Source organism: Herpailurus yagouaroundi, unplaced genomic scaffold (assembly GCF_014898765.1).
Source record: "Herpailurus yagouaroundi ecotype Mexico unplaced genomic scaffold, PumYag 141, whole genome shotgun sequence".
NCBI classification, from domain to species: domain Eukaryota; kingdom Metazoa; phylum Chordata; class Mammalia; order Carnivora; family Felidae; genus Herpailurus; species Herpailurus yagouaroundi.
The window spans coordinates 2744137-2762765 of record NW_024412396.1 but is presented as its reverse complement, the minus strand read 5'-3'; the positions used below and the strand labels follow the sequence as shown (position 1 = coordinate 2762765).

General features: G+C 45.4%; 1 protein-coding gene and 1 non-coding gene across 4 annotated transcripts in view; both read left to right on the top strand.

Annotated features, from left to right (window-relative positions):
* Window positions 1–18629, top strand: part of SLC7A8 (solute carrier family 7 member 8) — a 52463-nt gene that overhangs the window by 28870 nt on the left and 4964 nt on the right. For 2 of the 3 annotated variants that reach the window (XM_040476668.1, XM_040476669.1), the window contains 5 exons: window positions 9061–9186; window positions 11259–11412; window positions 12041–12164; window positions 13627–13730; window positions 17477–17573. In XM_040476668.1, coding sequence (XP_040332602.1) covers window positions 9061–9186; window positions 11259–11412; window positions 12041–12164; window positions 13627–13730; window positions 17477–17573 — 605 coding nt within the window. Of the gene's footprint in view, window positions 1–9060; window positions 9187–11258; window positions 11413–12040; window positions 12165–13626; window positions 13731–17476; window positions 17574–18629 lie in introns of those variants that run through there. The other variant, XM_040476670.1, reaches the window with a different exon arrangement.
* On the top strand, window positions 9890–10053 carry LOC121032490 (U1 spliceosomal RNA). Its single transcript, XR_005791316.1, has one exon. It is a non-coding gene; the product is annotated as a U1 spliceosomal RNA (small nuclear RNA).

The following is an 18629-nucleotide window of genomic DNA, read 5'->3' as shown; positions in this document are numbered from 1 at the left end:
AGAGAACCAAGAAAATAATTTTCTAAAGCTCTAGGAACAACGGAGGCGACTCTTGGTTTCTGAGGGGTAGCCATCTTAGTCTTCCCCTTTGCCACATTGGCATCTCATTTCCTGCTAGCCTGAAAGCAGACTAGCTAGTATCTTCAGGTGACTGACTCAGAGTGGCACTTCAGCAATGATCTTGAGTCCCACTGACAGGAGCAGGAGAAAGAGAATGTAGGAATGGGCAAAGGGAATGCAGGGCAATGTGTATATGATAAAATAAAGGCTGATGTAGTGGGAGAATAAGCAACTGAGAAACTGGGGGCCAGGAGGACATTAGTTGGGGTCTTACTCCACTCTGTATAAAATGATGTTCTGAGTCTCTCAGGTCAGTTCCTGGCTCTGATTGCCCATAAGGCTAGAAATGTGCCTCTGGATAGTAGGGCAAAAGCCTCAAACATTTCCCCCTAGGTTGGGGGCTTTCTACAAGGAGAGCCCCAACTAGTTCATTCTTCTGAGCACAGTTCTTTTTCTTTTTTCTTTTCTTTTTTTTTTTTTTTTTAGAGAGAAAGTGTGAGTGGAGAAGAGGGACAAAGGGAGAGAAAGAGAGAATCTTAAGCAGGCTCCATGCTCAATGTGGAGCCAGACACGAGGCTTGATCCCATGACCCTGGGATCATGACCTGAGCCAAAATCAAGAGTTGGAAGCTCAACCAACTGAGCTACCCACATGCTCCCTGATCACTGTTACAGGGGCACCTGGGTGGCTCAGTTGGTTAAGCGTCAGACTCTAGCTCAGGTCATGATCTCACAGTTCTTGAGTTCAAGCCCCACATCATGCTCTCTGCTCTCAGCACAGAGCCTGCTTTGGATCCTCTGTACCCCTCTCCCCCACCGCTCCTACCCCACTCTCTCTCTCTCTCTCTCTCTCTCTCTCTCTCTCTCTTTCTCAAAAATAAATAAATGTAAAAAATTTTTTGTGGGGGAGAACACCTGAGTGGCTCAGTCAGTTAAGCATCCGACTTTGGCTCAGGTCATGATCTCACAGTTCATGAGTTCAAGCCCTGCATCGGGCTCTGTGCTGACAGCTGAGAGCCTGGAGCCTGCTTCAGATTCTGTGTCTCCCTCTCACTCTTCTCCTCCCCTGCTCACACTCTGTCTCTCTCTCTCTCTCAAAAATAAATAAATAAACATTTAGAAAAAAATTTTTTAACCAGCCCCCTATCCAAATGGCCCCATCCTGGCTTTCACCTCATCACACCCGAACGACATGGTACATGGAGCAGAGCTGCTTAGCAAAAGGAATGAGATTGGGGTTCCATGTGGGAAGGTCTTCACTTGGCCTCTGATGAAGACATAAAATGACCCTTTGCCAGCCCAGCTCAGCAAGAGGCCAGAGTCCTGTGTCCAGAAGCAAGGGAGTACCTGAAGACAAAACCTGGCCTGTGCTGGTTGCAGACACTTAAAACCAGCCCCACCATTCCCTAACCCATTTTCTAAATGGAGATTTTAGTTATTTTATGCTTGCAAGTCACTGATGTTCTGTTTAAAGATGGACTAGAGAGATTAATTTTAAATTGTCTCTTTTACCTATAATCTATAATATATCCATCTAAGGTAAAGGTTCCCAAAACATGTTGTTCATGTTCTTCCCTTCTAAAACTTGTTAATCCTTTAACCTCGCCTCCCTTCCTGGGGGGTTGGGTTGGGTTGACTCAACCTGGGAAAGTCCCAGAACAGGCTCTGCCAGGGTGCTTTCAGTGTTGTCCACTGCAAGATAGTGCACATTGTGGCCACTCTATCCTTTGACTTGAGGAAGGAACCCAGTCTCAGGACCCTTGAGCCCATCTCTTAGCTTTTCATCTTGACTTCCTCTATGTCTGTGATTATAGCCTCTGGTCAGTAAAATTAGGAGACCAATAAAACCATGGGGGCAGAGAACAAAGGAACCATGTTTGTGAGCATCCCAGGGCTATACCCACCTTGTAAGAAGTTTAAGACTCTTGGCCTTCCATTTGTACGTATATCTGGGTTGTGTGTGTGGGCCTGAAGTTTCATGGAATATGGAGGAAACTGGATGAGAACCTGGGGTTGCATGAAGGAGGGATACTAGGAGTGTTTTTTTGCCCCAAATTTTTGTGAGAAGAAAATCACAGCTAGGGGTTCCTGGGTGGCTCAGTCAATTAGGTGTCTGACTTCGGCTCAGGTCATGATCTCATGGTTCGTGAGTTCGAACCCCATGTCGTGCTCTGTGCTGACAGCTCAGAGCCTAGACCCTGCTTCGGACTCTGTGTCTCCATCTCTCTCTGCCTCTCCCCAGCTTGCACTCTCTCTCTCAAAAATAAATACATTAAAAAACTAAAAAGAAAAGAAAATTACAGCTAGAGTTATTGGAGGGTGAGCCTGTTTACTACTGTATAGAATTACAAAGGGAAGGAACAAGAAGCAGTAACACTTTAGCTGTAGGATCCTGGGGGTGTGGAAGAGTTGGAATGCTGTCATTTGGTGTGGAAATTTGCCAGCTAGGTCAGTACATACATGACTTCACTTTCACTGACCACTTCTAGAGGGCCCCACCTCTTTCCTCCACAGGTGTTCTGCAAGGTCTGTGGACAGGCACTCCTTTGGGGTCTTGAATATGCTGTCTGGTTACTCTTTAAAAGGTTTGCTCTTTCAAGGTGTGCCACCTGCCTTCTGGTCTTTTTGTATGGTACCTGGCCCTGTATTAGCTTCCTATTGCTGCTACAACAAATTATCACAAACTTAGTGACTTAAAACTACACAGATTTGGTGTCTTATACTTCTAAAGGTCAGAAGTCCTAAACTCAAGGTGTCAGCAAAGCTGTGTTCTTTCTAGAGGCTCTGGGAACAGTTGTTTCCATGTGTTTTCCAGCTTCTGGAGACTCCCTAACATTTTTTGATTCATGGCCCCTTCTTCCATCTTCAAAGCCAGCAGCATGGCTTCTTCAGATATTTCTTTCTCCCTCTCTGACTTCTGTTTCTGACATCATGTCTCTTTTCCTAACTCTGACCCTCCCTGCCTTCCTCTTATAAGAACTCTTGTGACTACATTGCACTCATTCAGATAATCCTCGATAATCTCCCCATCTGAAGTTTCTTAATTTACTCACATTTGCAAATTTTCTTTTGCCATATAAAGTAACATGCTAACAAGATTAGGATGTTGACATCTCTGGGATGGTCATTTCTCTGCCTACCACTGGCCCCATGAGTTCTGATGTCATCATCAGAGGGAGGAAGTGAAGGAGAAGCTTCTGTTGAGTCCCCAAGGGATCAGAGTCTGAGGATCAGGGCTGGGAGGGGACTCAGTCTTCTCTGCAGGAAACAGGAGCTTGCCAACCCTCTCCACAGTGGACATTGTCCAGGTCCGTGACAGGATCTGCATTGTCATCGACCCGAGGACTCTGCATCTCTCTTTCAGTCTTACAGTTTTCCCATGGACAGGAAGTACTGAGCCCACCTCTCCTATCTGGCAGTTGAGAGGCCCTGTGCTCTGAGCAGGGCACAAGATTGCTGGGGGGCACCTAGGTGGCTCAGTCAGTCAAACATCTGACTCTTGATTTTGGCTCAGGCCATAATCTCACAGTTCATGGGATTGAGCCCTGCATTGGGCTCCACTCTGATAGTGTAGAGTGTGCTTGGGATTCTCTCTCTACCTCTCTCTCTGCCCCTTCCCTGCTCACACACTCTCTCTCTCAAAATAAGTAAGTAAACTTAAAAGAAAAAAAAAGATTGCTGGGTTCTAAATTCCCTACTCTTGCCTGTCTTGTTTTTTGTACCCCTCCTGTTCCTTGACATTAAGGTGTCACCTTGTCACCTTTTCCAACTTGGCAGATTAAGTAACAAACTCCTGACTTCAGCATCTTCTTGAAGTATCGTCTTCTTGATAGCCTTTTTTTTTTTTTTTTTTAACCCAGCAAACAGAAAGGAAACAAAAGAGAGAGGAGAAAATGCCCAAGAAATACAGATAAGTCTAAGATTCCATGGTGGCCTCTAGAGAAGCAGCAACCACCTCACAGCCAGATTACAATGGACAAGAACAAGAGTCTTATGCCTTCTTATTTATTTTATCCAGCTGGGCCAAAATTATAAAATTCTTCTTTCTGTTAGGGTCTCTCCCTCCTATAGGAAGCATCTGATTCCCCTGGGCTGAATTAGCCCACTGGCTTCCATGAAGAGCTCTGCTGCCACCACATTGTGGCATGATCATTGTTGCATGATTATCTTTTAGCTCATCCAACATCCCCCCTTAGGCTGTCAACTCCCTGTGGGCAGGAACTTGTGTCTTACTTATAACTCCCCTAGGCACTCTACCAGAGTGCTTAGAATATGTAGGCCCTTTATAGATGATGTTTGGATGGATGGATGGATGGATGGATGAATGAATGGATAGATGGATGGAAGAAACTCCTCACATTTCAAGCTGTAGTTGGCCACTAGTCCCCATCTACATGTGGCTTCTCTGAGGTCACTGTCTCTCAAACATGCATAATGCAGGGTCTGGCTGAGAAGAGAGAGGGGACACGGTCATCAACAACAGAAAGGGGTTCTGGGTAGCAGACAGGCAGAGACAGAAGGCCTGAGCAGGGCAGGGACCTGGCAAGCACCGACCGTGTTGCCTCCACTCACTGACCTTTCCTCTCTGGTTGGAGGCTCGGGTTTCAGCCTGCTGTGAGGAAAGGTGTCCTGTGGTAGCAGGAGACTCACAGTGCCCTCTTTCCCCTCAGTCACATGCTGTGATCACCCAACTTCAGGGTAAAGGGTCAGATATAGGGCCTGCAGCCATTGTTCTAAGGAGATTAGTGTCACAGGCAGCCTGTCTCTCCACCTCATTCTCAGGATTTCTCTTTTTATTTCTGAAAGATCCCTGTAAAGGTAAAAGGTTAAATATTAGTCAAGGGCTGGGTTCTTGTGAAATTGTGGAGATAAGCTCAGGTGGGACAGAAGACACCCACAGCAAGTTTATTTGACAAATTATCCCTTCCTTCAAACATCTCCCATCCCCCAGCACTACTGTGGAGCTGACTGAAGGAATCTTTCTGGTTGCCTTAACAAAGTCCCCTCCTAAGGAGATGATTTTGTGTTTTTTATCCCAGCCTACCAGGAGGTGGCCACATCCCCCCCCACCCCCCACCTGCTGGGGGAGAGGAGTTTCTGTGAGTTGTCCTGCTCATCTCTTATTTCCCTCCAAGTACTTTGCTGTCTCCTCTCCACCATGCCCTCTCCTCCCCTTTGGTAGAGGATAATTTTCTTCTCTGTGATCACAATCTGGTTCCTTAATCTGTAATCCTTACCTATCCCTGAGCCTCATGGGTATTGTGTCCTAATCTTCTTTTCATGTATCAGTCTCTTTTATCCTTAAGTCATTGCTTGTGTCTGCCTGAATTCCTAGGGCCCCGGGGGCCCAGCCTTGTATTTAGCAAGCCTCAGGGCCCTGAGGAGAAGCAGATCACAGGCCCCGGTGCTTAGAGTGACTTGGGTTGGATTGTCACCAGGCATGTGATCCTGAAATCCTTTTTGAATTGAGTAAGATAAACCAAATGTGTGTTTATCAGGATGTCTCAGTCCATCTGGAACATTCGAGTATTTACAAGATGTTCTCCCTGTTCAAGCACTTAAAATCCTTCCTCTGACAACATGTTTTGGTTCTCCTTATATGACACCATCTTGGATAACAGCTCCTCCATGAGGAGTCAAGAGTTTCTACTCTTGAAGTCAAGTTTCCTGTTGCCCTTTTGGCTCTGTACAACCATCTGGGGATTGTGTCTTCTTTTGATGAGATTCCTGGGGAACAGGGGAGATTCTGTGCATTGTAGAATGTGTAGACTAAAATGAGATTACAGGTCTAATGATATGGGGCATTTTCTTTATCCAAGTATTAAATATTTGTTGAGCACCTGCTATTTGCAGGCACTAATGATGCCCTGGGATTAAAAGCTTGAAAAGTCACAGTCCCCACCTTCCTGGCCTACATGAAGACAGAGAAAAAGGAACAAATCATTATAATACAAAGAACTAGATGCCAAAACTAAATATAAAGAAAGTGGTCTGGGGGTAGAGAGGAGGGTCAAACTTTGTTCCTTGTCTATAAAATGCAGCTGGTGTATCTTACCTTGCAGTCACGTCGTCAGGAATAAGTAAAATAATAAAGACTCACGAACAGGTGACATTTGAGCTGGATCTTGAAAGATGAGAAGGAGCTTGCCAGGTAGAAGAGGTGCAGGGAGAAAGGTTACAGGCAGATAATAACATTTGAACCCCTTACTGAAACGCTCTCAGAATCAAGTAAGGTTGGAAAACTCTTGAAAAGTAAAAGGGCAGTTTAAGGATCAAGTATTGATATAACTTGATTAGCTGTTCAAGTGAAGTCAGAGGCCTGGCCAGAGCTTGAGAAGAGATCTGGTGTTTTTTGTTTTTGTTTTTTAATAATTTATTTATTTAGTTAGCATATAGTGCAACAATGATTTCAGGAGTAGATTCCTTAATGCCCCTTAACCATTTAGCCCATCCCCCCCTCCCACAACCCCTCCAGCTACTCTCAATTTGTTCTCTGTATTTAAAAGTCTCTTATGTTTTGTCCCCCTCCCTGTTTTTATATTATTTTTACTTCCCTTTCCTTATGTTCATCTGTTTTGTATCTTAAATTCCTCATATGAGTGAAGTCATATGGTATTTGGCTTTCTCTGACTGACTAATTTCACTTAGCATAGTACCCTCTAGTTCCATTCATGTAGTTGCAAATGAGATCTGGTGCTTTTACATGTATGACTTTTACCTTTAGAGGACTAGGGGGAGAAATAAGAGGATTTTAACTTCCCTTTGTTCTCAAGCTCTTCCTAAGCATGTATGAGTCCTGTTCCTATGGCACAGGCTCCCCCAGGTTGCTTGGTGAGTGTGGTGGTAGGATTCAGCCTCTCAACTCTCTTCCAGCCCTTGGAGGCTCCAGGTTGTTGGGATCTCTGTGAGAGCCCTGTGACTCCTAGGAAATAAAACAGAGTTAAAAGCCCTCATGCCACCAAAGAAGATATAGGGATAGTGGCAAATAAGCACATGAAAACATACTCAACATCATTACTCACTAGGGAAATGCAAATGGAAACCACAATGAGATACCACTGCATACCCACTAGAATAGCCCAACTTTTGGAGCTGACAATACCAAATGCTGAAAGGATGCAGAGCAACAGGAACTCGTCCTGTTGTCACTGGTGGGAATACCACCTGATATAGCCACAACTACCTGTTGTCACTGGTGGGAATACTAACTGATATAGCCACTCTGGAAAGCAGTGTGACTGTTTCTTATAAAGTTAAACATACATTCAGAGGGCGTCTGGGTCACGCAGTCAGTAGAGCATATGACTCTTGGTCTCAGGATTGTGAGCTTGAGCCCCACACTGGATGTAGAAATTACTTTTTAAAAAATTAAATCTTTGGAGCGCCTGGGTGGCTCAGTCAGTTAAGCGTCCCACTCTTGGTTTCTGCTCAGGTCATGATCTCACAGGTTCATGAGATCGAGCCCCGCATCTGGCTCTGCACTGTCATACAGAGCCTGCTTGGGATTCTCTCTATATATCTCCCTCTCTCTCTGCCCCTCCCCTGCTCATGCTATCTTTGTCTCTCTCAATTAAAAAAAAATTTTTTAAGTTTATTTAATAATAAAACCTTTAAAAAACAATAAAGTTAGGGGCATCTGGGTGGCTCAGTCAGTTAAGCATCCAACTCTTGACTTCAGTTCAGGTCATGATCTCATGGTTCGTGGGTTCGAGCATTATGTTGGACTCCACGCTGACAGTGCAGAGCCTGCTTGGGATTCTTTCTCTCCTCTCCCTTGCCCCCCTCTCAAAATAAATAAATAAACTTTAAAAATAATAATAATTTACCTTATGACTCAAAATCTCACTCCTGGGTATTTACTCAAGAGCAATGAAAACCCTTCTCAAAGATATCTACAATCCACTTAAAGACTTCTGTGCAAGTGTTTATAGCAGCTTTATTCATCATAGCCCCAAACTGGGAGCAACCCAGATGTCCATCAGCCAGTGAATAGAAAACTGATACATAAAATAGACTACTACTTGACAATAAAAGGCCCAGCCTATTGACATACACAGCCATACATGAATGGATCTCAAAAGCATCACATAAAGTGAAAGAAGCCAGACACAAAAGGCTACATATTATATGATTCTGTTCATGTGACATGCTAGAAAATGCAAAACTTTAGTGACAGAAGCCAAATTAATGGTTACGAGGTAGGGGAAGGGGACTGACCTCAAAGGAGCACAGTGTACAAGAGAGAGCACTTTTTAGGGTGTTGGAAATGTTCCATATAAAGAGTGAGGAAGTGGGGCACCTGGGCGACTCAGTCAGTTAAGCGTCCAACTTCAGCTCAGGTCATGATCTCGCAGTTTGGGGTTTGAGCCCCACATCAGGCGCTGTGCTGACTGCTCTGAGCCTGGAGTCTGTTTCAGATTTTGTGCCTCCCTCTCTCTGCCCCTACCCCGCTCGTGCTCCATCTCTCTCTCGTAAGTAAATACACATCAAAGAATGTGGAAGTGATTAAACAATGAAACATGTTTGTTGAATCTCATCAAACTGTACACTTAGAAAAATGAATTTCACTCTATGTAAATTATATCTCAGGTAACAAAAGATTCCCCTAACCTCTATTGCCCCAAATTCAGGCTGAGGAAGATGACATTCAGGATCTACCAGCTGCTCAGGGCTCCTCCTGAGCATAGTGACCTGAAAACAAAGCCCACACTTGCACCCTGGTCAGATGCTGATTTTCCCCAAAGCCAGTGCCCACACTTACATGCCTGCTTCTGGCTTTCAGCCCTGGGCAGGGCATGCTCTGACCAAGCTCTAATTTGTGGCACATAATCCCCATTTGTAACCCATTAACCTAGCCAAGGTTTCTGGACACTGGGCTGAGCTTTAGGGAAATTTGGCTTGCCCGTTACAATCCCATCATCAGGAGCAAGGAGCATTTCTGTTTCTGTGCAGAGGGCCTCATTATAGCCCTGAGGGTATGTTTGGGGATCTGTCATTTCAGTGCTCCTCACATGGGTCAACTGTTCCAGTGTTCGCTGGGCCACCCGGGTTCAAGACATTTTCACAGCTGGGAAGCTCCTGGCCCTGGCCCTGATCATCATCATGGGAGTTGTACAGATCTGCAAAGGTGAGTATCACCTGAACATCAGGGCCCTACCCAACTCTCCACCCCTTGCATGTACATACCCCTTCACACTGTCTTTGAACATGTGCACACCCTGAGATTTCCCAGTTCTGGCCTTGAATGATTTTTCTTCTTCACTTGCTTGACAAAGGGAAAAAGAAACCATTTTTCCTGGGGTGGTTGGAAGTTGAGCATGCCCCACCTGGGTTGTAGAATTTAGTTCTCCCATGCTGACCTCATGGCTCTAGCATAGCTAGGTAAAGACCCCAGATCTCTGGACTCCTGTTGCTCTCTTGCCCAGCCCCAGGAAAGCTCCCTGCATCTTATATTGTATGTTGTCCATATCTTAAAATGAGGAATGGAGGAGATTTTTACACATTTCAAAATTACTCATAATCTCTACAAGAGAGAGCTCGACATTCCTGGGGCCCCTGCCAACATTCCCCACTGGATTTGGTCCTTTCCAAGCCCGAGTCTGTATTTGGCTTCCATGGGAACCATGGCACCACTAGGCTCTGCCCAGTGTCACTGCCTCCTGGAGAAAGTCAGATGACAAACAGAGAGACCTCCCATCTGCCTACAAGCTCTAAAGGCCTTGTGGGGTGCCTGGATATTTACTCCAGGTAACTAATTAAAGTTTGCTGTTATTTCAACCAGTTATGTTAAGTTCTTTAGCAGGTTATATTGTTTAAAGAAATTGTTGTATGTACTTACCTGGCAGGGGAGATACCATGATCATGAAGGTGGTGTTCCCAGGGCGAGTCTTATCCATTGTACTCCGGATGTGTTGACCCCTGCGATTTCTCCAAATGTGAGAAACGTGATTATATAATTTGTGGTAGTAGGGACTATGCTCATGCTTTCCCCTAAAAGAAAGAAAGAAAGAAATCACTGTGCTATCTTTTCAGAGATAGTAAGTTCCTCCTATTCTGGTCCCAGTGCTTTCTCCTGATCACTGTAATCTTATTTCCTGTCCAAATGCTGGATTACAGATGAATAAATAAAATATGGGCAGTTAATCCATGTCTCATTACAGTGTCATCAGCAACCTTTCTTGAGGGCCCACTGTGTACAGGACCCTGTGCTAAGGGTTGGGAAGGCAGTAGAAAATCTCTTTGCTGAAGGACCTTGTCCTCAGGGAATCTATACCATGAAGAGGGAGACCAGACACACACCTTAGAAAGAGATAGGAGGATATTGACAAAGAAAGAGCAAGCATGAACTAATAATGGCATTATAGGAGTTTATGTGTGCGTGTTTGTTGTTCTTCATGCTTTGTGAAAACTGTGTGGCAGGAGAGCCTCACAGCTCACTAGGTACAGAGCACCTAGACCTTATTAAAGTTACGCACTTAGAAAGCAAACCTTCATATGCTAAAACGGCAACTTCTGGATGCTGGGTGCTCAGCAGCAAGCATTGTACTCTAATCTCTAATAATCCCCCTGGATTATCTTTTTGGTTTAAGTCAAGACTGAGGCTGGTGAGCAGTAGCTACACACCCACATTGTATGTTCTGTGAATGCTAGCTCTCTTGAATTTGGATACTGGTCATTTTTTATAGAGTGTAAATCAAGTTTTATATTCTACAATACAAACTGGTACCTATCTGTTTCTAAATAAAACTGTTTACATTCGTATAAAAAAGTAGATATAGGTATATCTTAGATACAAAGGAAGGTGGTCAGGAGACTGCCAATGACCCTAATCCTGTATCTCCAAGTCTCAACAAGCCAGCCCCCCACCTCCCCACCTGCCCCAGATTTACCCTGCCCTAACCAGTGACCACCCCTGGTCTTTCTTTCCAAGTAAATTTGCCTTTTAAAAGAACATTGAGCACTGTGCTTTGAACCTGAATCCCCTTTTGGACTCCTGGTTAATAGGTTCTGGGGATGTCCTAGATCTCTATTTCCCTGCTCCTTTTGGTCCCACTTCTCCGATGTGTGGGGTTCACTGGAAACAAGACAAAGAGCTGGACCATCACTGCAGGGAGGGGCCAAGACGGGACTAGGCAGGCTAAGGGCCGCCAGGCCTCTGGCTTATCTCTCTGAGCAGCCTCCTGCCCCTTGCGTCCACAGGAGAGTATTTCTGGCTGGAGCCAAAGAACGCATTTGAGAATTTCCAAGAACCCAACATCGGCCTCATCGCACTGGCTTTCCTTCAGGGCTCCTTTGCCTACGGAGGCTGGAACTTTCTTAATTACGTGACTGAGGAACTTGTTGATCCCTACAAGTGAGTTGAAATAGCCCAGCTCTTCCCAAATCCCTCAAAAGGCCATGGCACCTGCTACTAGGAAAAGGGAGCCAGGTGTCCCCTGGCCACTTCTCCACCTCCAGCACCATCTGACCATGACCTGGTCTATTCTAAAGAAAGAGTTATTTCCCAGGAACTTTAACCATTTGCCATACACCCTGCCAGGAGGAGAAAAATGATGCCATGACAGTCCCAGAGCAGATTAAAAAGTTGAAACAGGGCTGAGGAAACACCACTGCCTTAGAGGATGAAATGTGCCCTGAGAGGCCTCCAGACATTTTATTTACCTGTCTTGGGACAGGAGGGTCTTTGTGTCTTGAGGCAGGAGAGAGAGGTACATCATGGAGATTCCAGTCAGGAAGGGACCAACAGTATGGAGCATATTCCCAGCCTACGCTGTTTCATTTCCTTTAAATTGTCCTGCCCATATTGAGACAAATCCACCCCCCCCCCCCCCGGGAGAGGGAGCATCACAGAAAAGTGTAAAGTCAGCTGCCCTGCAAAGTCAGCTGTGTGCAGAAAGACAAAAGGCACTCCCCAGACCCCATCACAAGCAGGTGGTCCCAGGTGCCAGGCCTTCCCCCTCTCACCTCCTCTCCCTCTACAGGAACCTTCCCAGAGCCATCTTCATCTCCATCCCACTGGTCACATTTGTGTATGTCTTTGCCAATGTCGCTTATGTCACTGCAATGTCCCCTCAGGAGCTGCTGGCATCAAACGCAGTCGCTGTGGTAAGAAATCAAACTCACAGTCCTTCAAACCAGGAATGTTGACATAGACTTGCCTGATTAGCCTCACTCACTTTTCCCTGATCCATGGATTTGTGGAATTGGAAGTCAACCCAAGTACTCAGGGCAGAAACCACATCTTCAAGTGCCAAGGAGCAAACTGACAGCCGTGTTGTACCTACAACAGCAAAAACGGCAGAGCTGTCTAGTTGCCACAAACACTGTATGGCCTGCAAAGCCAAATTACTTACTATTTGACCCTTTACAGAAAAAGTTTGCTAACTCCTGATCTGGGGCACTTTAAACTCTAAATGTGATGATTATATAAAGGAGGCAGGCTCCTCCTCAGAAAGATATAATCTAGCAGAAGACAACACCATTTCTCTCTGCCTTCATTTCTTCCTCGGGAAATCATGCAGCCTGATTCCTTCCCTCATCAGGGAAAAGTGTGTGCCAGTAAATAGTGAGAAAGTAGGAATGGTTTGTGCTTTTTGGGGAAAGAGATCATGTAGATCCAAGGCACTGGGGTCTTTGATATCCAGGAAAGACCTGGGAGCCATGCCGTTCCCTCACCTGGCTTCACCTGGGCCTGGATGCCACCCTGCCAAGCTGTCATCACATGGCTTATCTCAGAGGACTGTAAAGAAAGAGGTCCTTCAGTGGTAGCCTGTTTCCATGACCACCAACCAGCCTAACCCAGCAGGACATCTACTCTAAACAACCCCTCCCCCATAACGTGCTAGAAATTGAATGTGTACTTGGCTCCAAAAACATAGAAAAGGCTAGTCCCCTGACATTTTATATTCCTTCAATATATGAAGACTAGTCTATAGCTTCACTGTCTTTTCTTTCTCAGCCTATGTAGTGGCTTGTTATCATTTTTCCCTTCTTAGCATATTATTTCTATAAATTTAGAAATTCTCATTTTATGAATTAGGATCCATTTCTGTTTTACAGATGGGAAAACTGAGGCTCAAAAATTAAGGACTTTGTTCAAGGTCTCAGAGCTCCAAACTGTTGGGCCTGCCTGTCTCACTCGTGTATAATGCACATGAGGCCCAGACTCACACAGCTGGCTTCTAGTCCTGGCCCTCCACTTTCTGGGTTGGTGATCTCAGTTTGTGCCTTAGTTTTCTCATCCATAAGACAAGGAAAACAAATGTTACCACATCATTGTCATTGTTGTTGTTGTTGTTGTTATTAGTATTATTATTACCACCATGCACTGTCTCCTTCAGTTAATAGCCCAAAACACTGATTAAATGCCCACTGTGTGGTGATCAACATGGGAAGGGAAGTGGCAGTATGGTGCAGGAGGGGCCTGGGGCCTGCAACCCTCCCCTCAGGACCCTAGTCAGAGAGACTCAGCAAGGGTAGAGATGGGAGGGAACATTCCCAAGAATGATGTACAAGTGGAGGGTTGTAACCTCTCCTTTTCTGCTCACCCCCTTGTTTTCTCTCCCAGACTTTTGGAGAGAAGCTCCTAGGGGTCATGGCCTGGATCATGCCCATTTCTGTTGCCCTGTCCACATTTGGAGGAGTAAATGGGTCTCTCTTCACCTCTTCCCGGTGAGTGTTGTCCAAGCCTTTCCTGGACCAGGGGCCATTCTGCTGTGCTTATTGCTCTGTGTATATGTGGGGTATTTGTCTCCATCAGCAGGGGTCTGTGTGGGCACCTGGGTGGTGACCTGGTAGGGGGTGATTGCTCACATAAGGGCAGATGTGTGTCAGCTTGGATGCAGAGGGGTGTGTGCTGCTCACGTGGTTACCTGCGATGTGTGTGGCTTCACATGTAGTGGCGAGAAGCCCCATCCCACCTCATTTCAGTAGGAGCCCAGGGCTGAGGAGGTCCCAGGCCACCTGATGCAGTCCTAGGTCTGAGCACTGTGATTGGCAGCAGGACAGTGTCTCAGCTGCAGCCTCAGAGCCCCTTTGCTACTTGACTAGAAACAGGCTATGCTGGCTAGAAAGGAACCCCACTCTACAAGGGACCAGGAGGAGCATGGGCCTGGGGCTTCTGGGCTGGTGTCTCATGGAAGTTCTGGGACCAGCCCATAGGTGGGATGGATCATCTCTGAGTGCCCTGCAGCTTCTCCCTGCTCAACAGACATGTGGCTGTGGGCAGCCTTCTCATGGTCGCTCAGGAGACTAGGGCAGAGTGTGTGAAGTAAGAGAAATGTGGAAGAGCTAAAAGAAAGCATTTGTCCAAAGCCATGCCCCAAACTCCCAAATTCTCAGGGAAGCCAGAAGCTCAAGTGGGTCCAGGAATCCCTAGCTCCTGCCTCCACACCTCTAGGAATCTGGCCCCTCCTCAGTGTCTCTTCTTACTATCTCCGGAATGGGCTATTGAGGCCGGCAGACACTGGATAGTTTCCATTGGTGTGGTTCAAGGGGTTCTCCCAGTTTTCTTAGAAAGTTCCCTGCCCCCAGGGCACAGTTCTACTGAAAAGATACAGTAAAAGTGGTGTCCCTGGGTTTAGCTGCTTCCAAAGCCACCTATCCCATCAGGGAGGAGTTCTCATGAAATGTCAAGGGAGTGCCATGTTTTCAGGATCCAGGGCAGGGAAGAGGGAGTGTAGGTATCCTCTTTACCCCAGGACCCTATGAGACTCACCCACAGCAACCTCGTGTGCATATTACACAGGAGCAGTGGCCACCTGGAGGCCTCAACCGAGGGCGAGCAGTGGAAGAGCAGTGACCCATGAGGCTCTCTGAGAACTATTGGAAGGAGAGTGACTGGCTATAGTCACTATAGAGTGGGGTTTGTCCCTCAGGCAGGCCAAGCAGTGGTCTGCATGCATGTGGTATAGCTGTGTATGCATGCAGAACACAGTGGCCCTGGTGTGTGAGACCTCTGATTCAGAGGTACAGCTCACCCACCAGGCCTCCTCTGCTCATCTTTCCAGTTCCTTCCTTCCTTCCCCCTCCTTCCCTCCTCTCTCTTATTCTTTTATGTTTGGTGTATGGAGAGGATGATCCTTCCTGAGGAATAGGAGTGTGTGTGGCGTGTGTCATGCTTAATGTCATTGTCTCTTCCGTTGTCAGCTAGCTGGGCAAGAATTGTCTCTTGTGAACTTGACACTTGCAAATGCTGTTGGACCTGGACAGTTACACATGGTCCTGGCTGCATGTGGAGGAGGGATGTGAATGCAAAGCCCTGGCTATGTGCATGATGAGGCCCACAGAGCACCTGTGGCTCAGTTGGGTGCATGAGGCTGCACCATAGAGGGGCGATATTGTGTGGCTGCATGAAACTAGTGACAGTGGCCTAGGAGGTTGATGATGGCAGCTGATGGTGATGCACATGGGTACTTGGGGCCATAATGGACTCCCACACTTGTACCAAACTGCTGCTGTTAGCTCCATCCCCCTCACACACAAATTACAATGTAAGTGACAGTTTTTTTCAGAACACATAGCATGCTGATTCTGTCCTTTCTGTCCCCATTACACCATCCCCTTCCTCCTACCTCTAGGTGTTTCTTTCTCCCTACAAAATTCTAGAGAAAAGAAAAAGCTAATCCACACTAATATGTAAATGACTCCCAACAGCTTCTTGTATTCTTTTCTCTCCGAAAAGGGACAGAGAAGAAGCGTTCCCTTATGTTAAAACTTCTCTTTTTAAAAATTAACTTTTAGTGCACCTGGGTTAGCTCAGTCGGTTGAGTCCAACTTCAGCTCAGGTCATGATCTCGCAGTTCATGAATTTAAGCCCCACATTGGGCTCTCTGCTCTCAGCACAGAGTCTGCTTCAGATCCTGTGTTCCCCACTGTCTTTGTCCCTCCCCCACTCATGCTATATCTCTCTCTCAAAAATAAACATTAAAAAAAATTTTAATAAATAAACATTTTTTTAAATTAACTTTTAGGGGCACCTGGGTGGATCATTCGGTTAAGTGTCTGACTTTGGCTCACAGTTTGTGGGTTCGAGCCCCATATTGGGCTCTGTGCTGAGATCTTGGAGCCTGCTTTGGATTCTGTGTCTCCCTCTCTCTCTGCCCCTCCCCTGCTCATTCTCTCTCTCTCTCTCTCTCTCAAAAATTAAATAAACATTAAACAAATTTTAATTAATTTTTAGACATCAGTAGCCTGACCATGATATTGTACTATAGTTTGGCAGTATGTTACCAGTAGAAACAGGGTGGATACCTAGGATCTCTCTGTATTATTTATTCCAACTGACTGTGAATCTACAATTCTCTCCCCAAAAAAGTTTAATTTTTAAAAAGTTTAAAAAATAATTTTTATTCCAATTATAAATTCCTTGTCTATTTTAGAAATTAATTTTTTAATAAAGTCTAAGGAAGATAATTAAAATTACTCATAATCCTATCACCCAGAGATAATCAGTTGGTATGTTTTTACATGTCCATAATTTCTAAATTAATTGGAACCATACTGTATGGAACCATACAGTTTTCTATCTTGCTTTTACCATTTGACATTGTATTGTGAGCATGTTCTCATGTGATCAATTTTTTTAACATTATTATGACTGTAAAATATTCCATATTATATATGCACCATAATTTATGTAATCAATCTTTACTTTTGGGCATTTAGGATATTTCCAATCTTTTTTATCATTAGAGTATCTTTGTATACATACCTTTTACTAACTCACTATTCATTTCCTTAGGATGGCTTTTTGGGGAATAGAAAAAGTAGCTTAAGGATATATAAATTTTTAGGTATAATAAAATACAATATGTACAATACAATAAAATACACAGATGTAAGTGTTCAGATTGATGAGTTTTGAAAGATGTATACAGCCATGTAAGCACCACCCAAAATGAGATATAAAATATTTCCATGTATCACCCAAGTTTCCCTTTCTGGTGTACCACCCATTCTCCACCCCCAAAGTAGCAACTACTTCTTGACTAGGATATCAGTGTTTTTAAGGCTTTCCATGGACAGACAGTTCAGTCCCATGTATCAGAGAACCTGTATCCCTTGAGAATGGGGGAAGCACATTTTTAGAGGGATTAAAGCATTGTGAGACCCGCAAAGTGAAGGCACAATCATCAGTAACCCCAAACCACTCAGACCATACTCGGGGTCTCCGTGCACCCAGAATCCATCCATTATCCACTGGCTGCCTCTGGTCTGCCTGCACCTGCACTTGTGAACGTGGGTCCTGTGACAAGCGGGCTGGAGTGTGCATGGGAAGGTGGGTACCTGGTTGGGGTGGGGAAGATGCTCCTGTGTGAGCAGAAGGTAGGCATGGATGACGGAGACTGGGCTGGGGAGGGACCTTCTTTAGGTGGTCCATGGGCCATCCCAGGCTGACTTCCTTTTCTTTCTACCAGGCTATTCTTTGCTGGAGCCAGGGAAGGCCACCTTCCCAGTGTGTTGGCCATGATCCATGTGAAGCGCTGCACTCCAATCCCAGCCTTGCTCTTCACAGTAAGGGCCCCTCCTTCTGCCAGTCCTATATACACCCTTTCTCTTTGCACTTGATCTGAGCTGGGAGTTCACACTTCCCCCACACACCCCTGTCCCCCTCTGGCCTGCTCCTAGGTTTCACTGGGTCTTAGATAATCTGGCAAATGGCATGAGTGGGTTTTGTGAATATCAAGAGAAAGAACAAGGAAAAACCCTGAGTCATGAAACACCTTCAGGCTCTCACCCTGGCTCATTTCTATTCTCCCATCCTTTTGGGTCAGACTGAAGGGACTGTCTCATGACTCTACAGGCTCATAAAGAAACTTCTCCTTTCTTGGCTTTCCCCTACACCTGCTGCTCACGGAGTTGCAGTTTTGGGCCCCTGCTCCTGACCAATTGCTGCACACTCCCAGCACTCCCCTCAGTCTTCTTACCCCAGGAGGCTCTGCCTACCTCTTGGAAAACATGACTGAAACAAATTCAGTGTTATGCGTAGGTACACCAAATAAGAAAATCATAAAGAAAGGAAGACTAGTAACTGAAAATGAAGAAAAGGAAACTTGGGACAGGGAAGAAATGAGGGCAAAATGGCCCCGAGTAGAGTCATTTGGAGGGGTAAAAAGAAAGAGCAAAGACTTGTCCCCACTGAGTCTTTTGAGTTATTTTTTTTTTCTTTCTGTATCCTGAATACAGTATTAAAAATGATTCTGTTCCATCAGAGAAGCAGTTAGACCAGGATAATAGAGTTCTCAGGAGTCAAGTGGAAACATTGTACAACATGAGGGGAGTTTCAGAATGTTCAGATACAGGATGAAGGCCATCTGATTGGTTAGCTGTGAAAGGTGCCTAGAGACCACCTAGTGCTCCCAGTGACCCACAGACTTGTTTCCAGTTTGAGCCATTGGTGAAGTCCTGTGACTGCAAGGCAAGTATAGTCAGAATCTGGCTTATTTGCCTGTTAAAATCTTCTAGATTATTTTCACCATCAGATCTTACAAGAGAACTGAACCTTCTCTTGGCCTTAACAAATTAACAAAGGGGCAGAACATGGTTCTGAGAGAGCCACTGAGATGATTT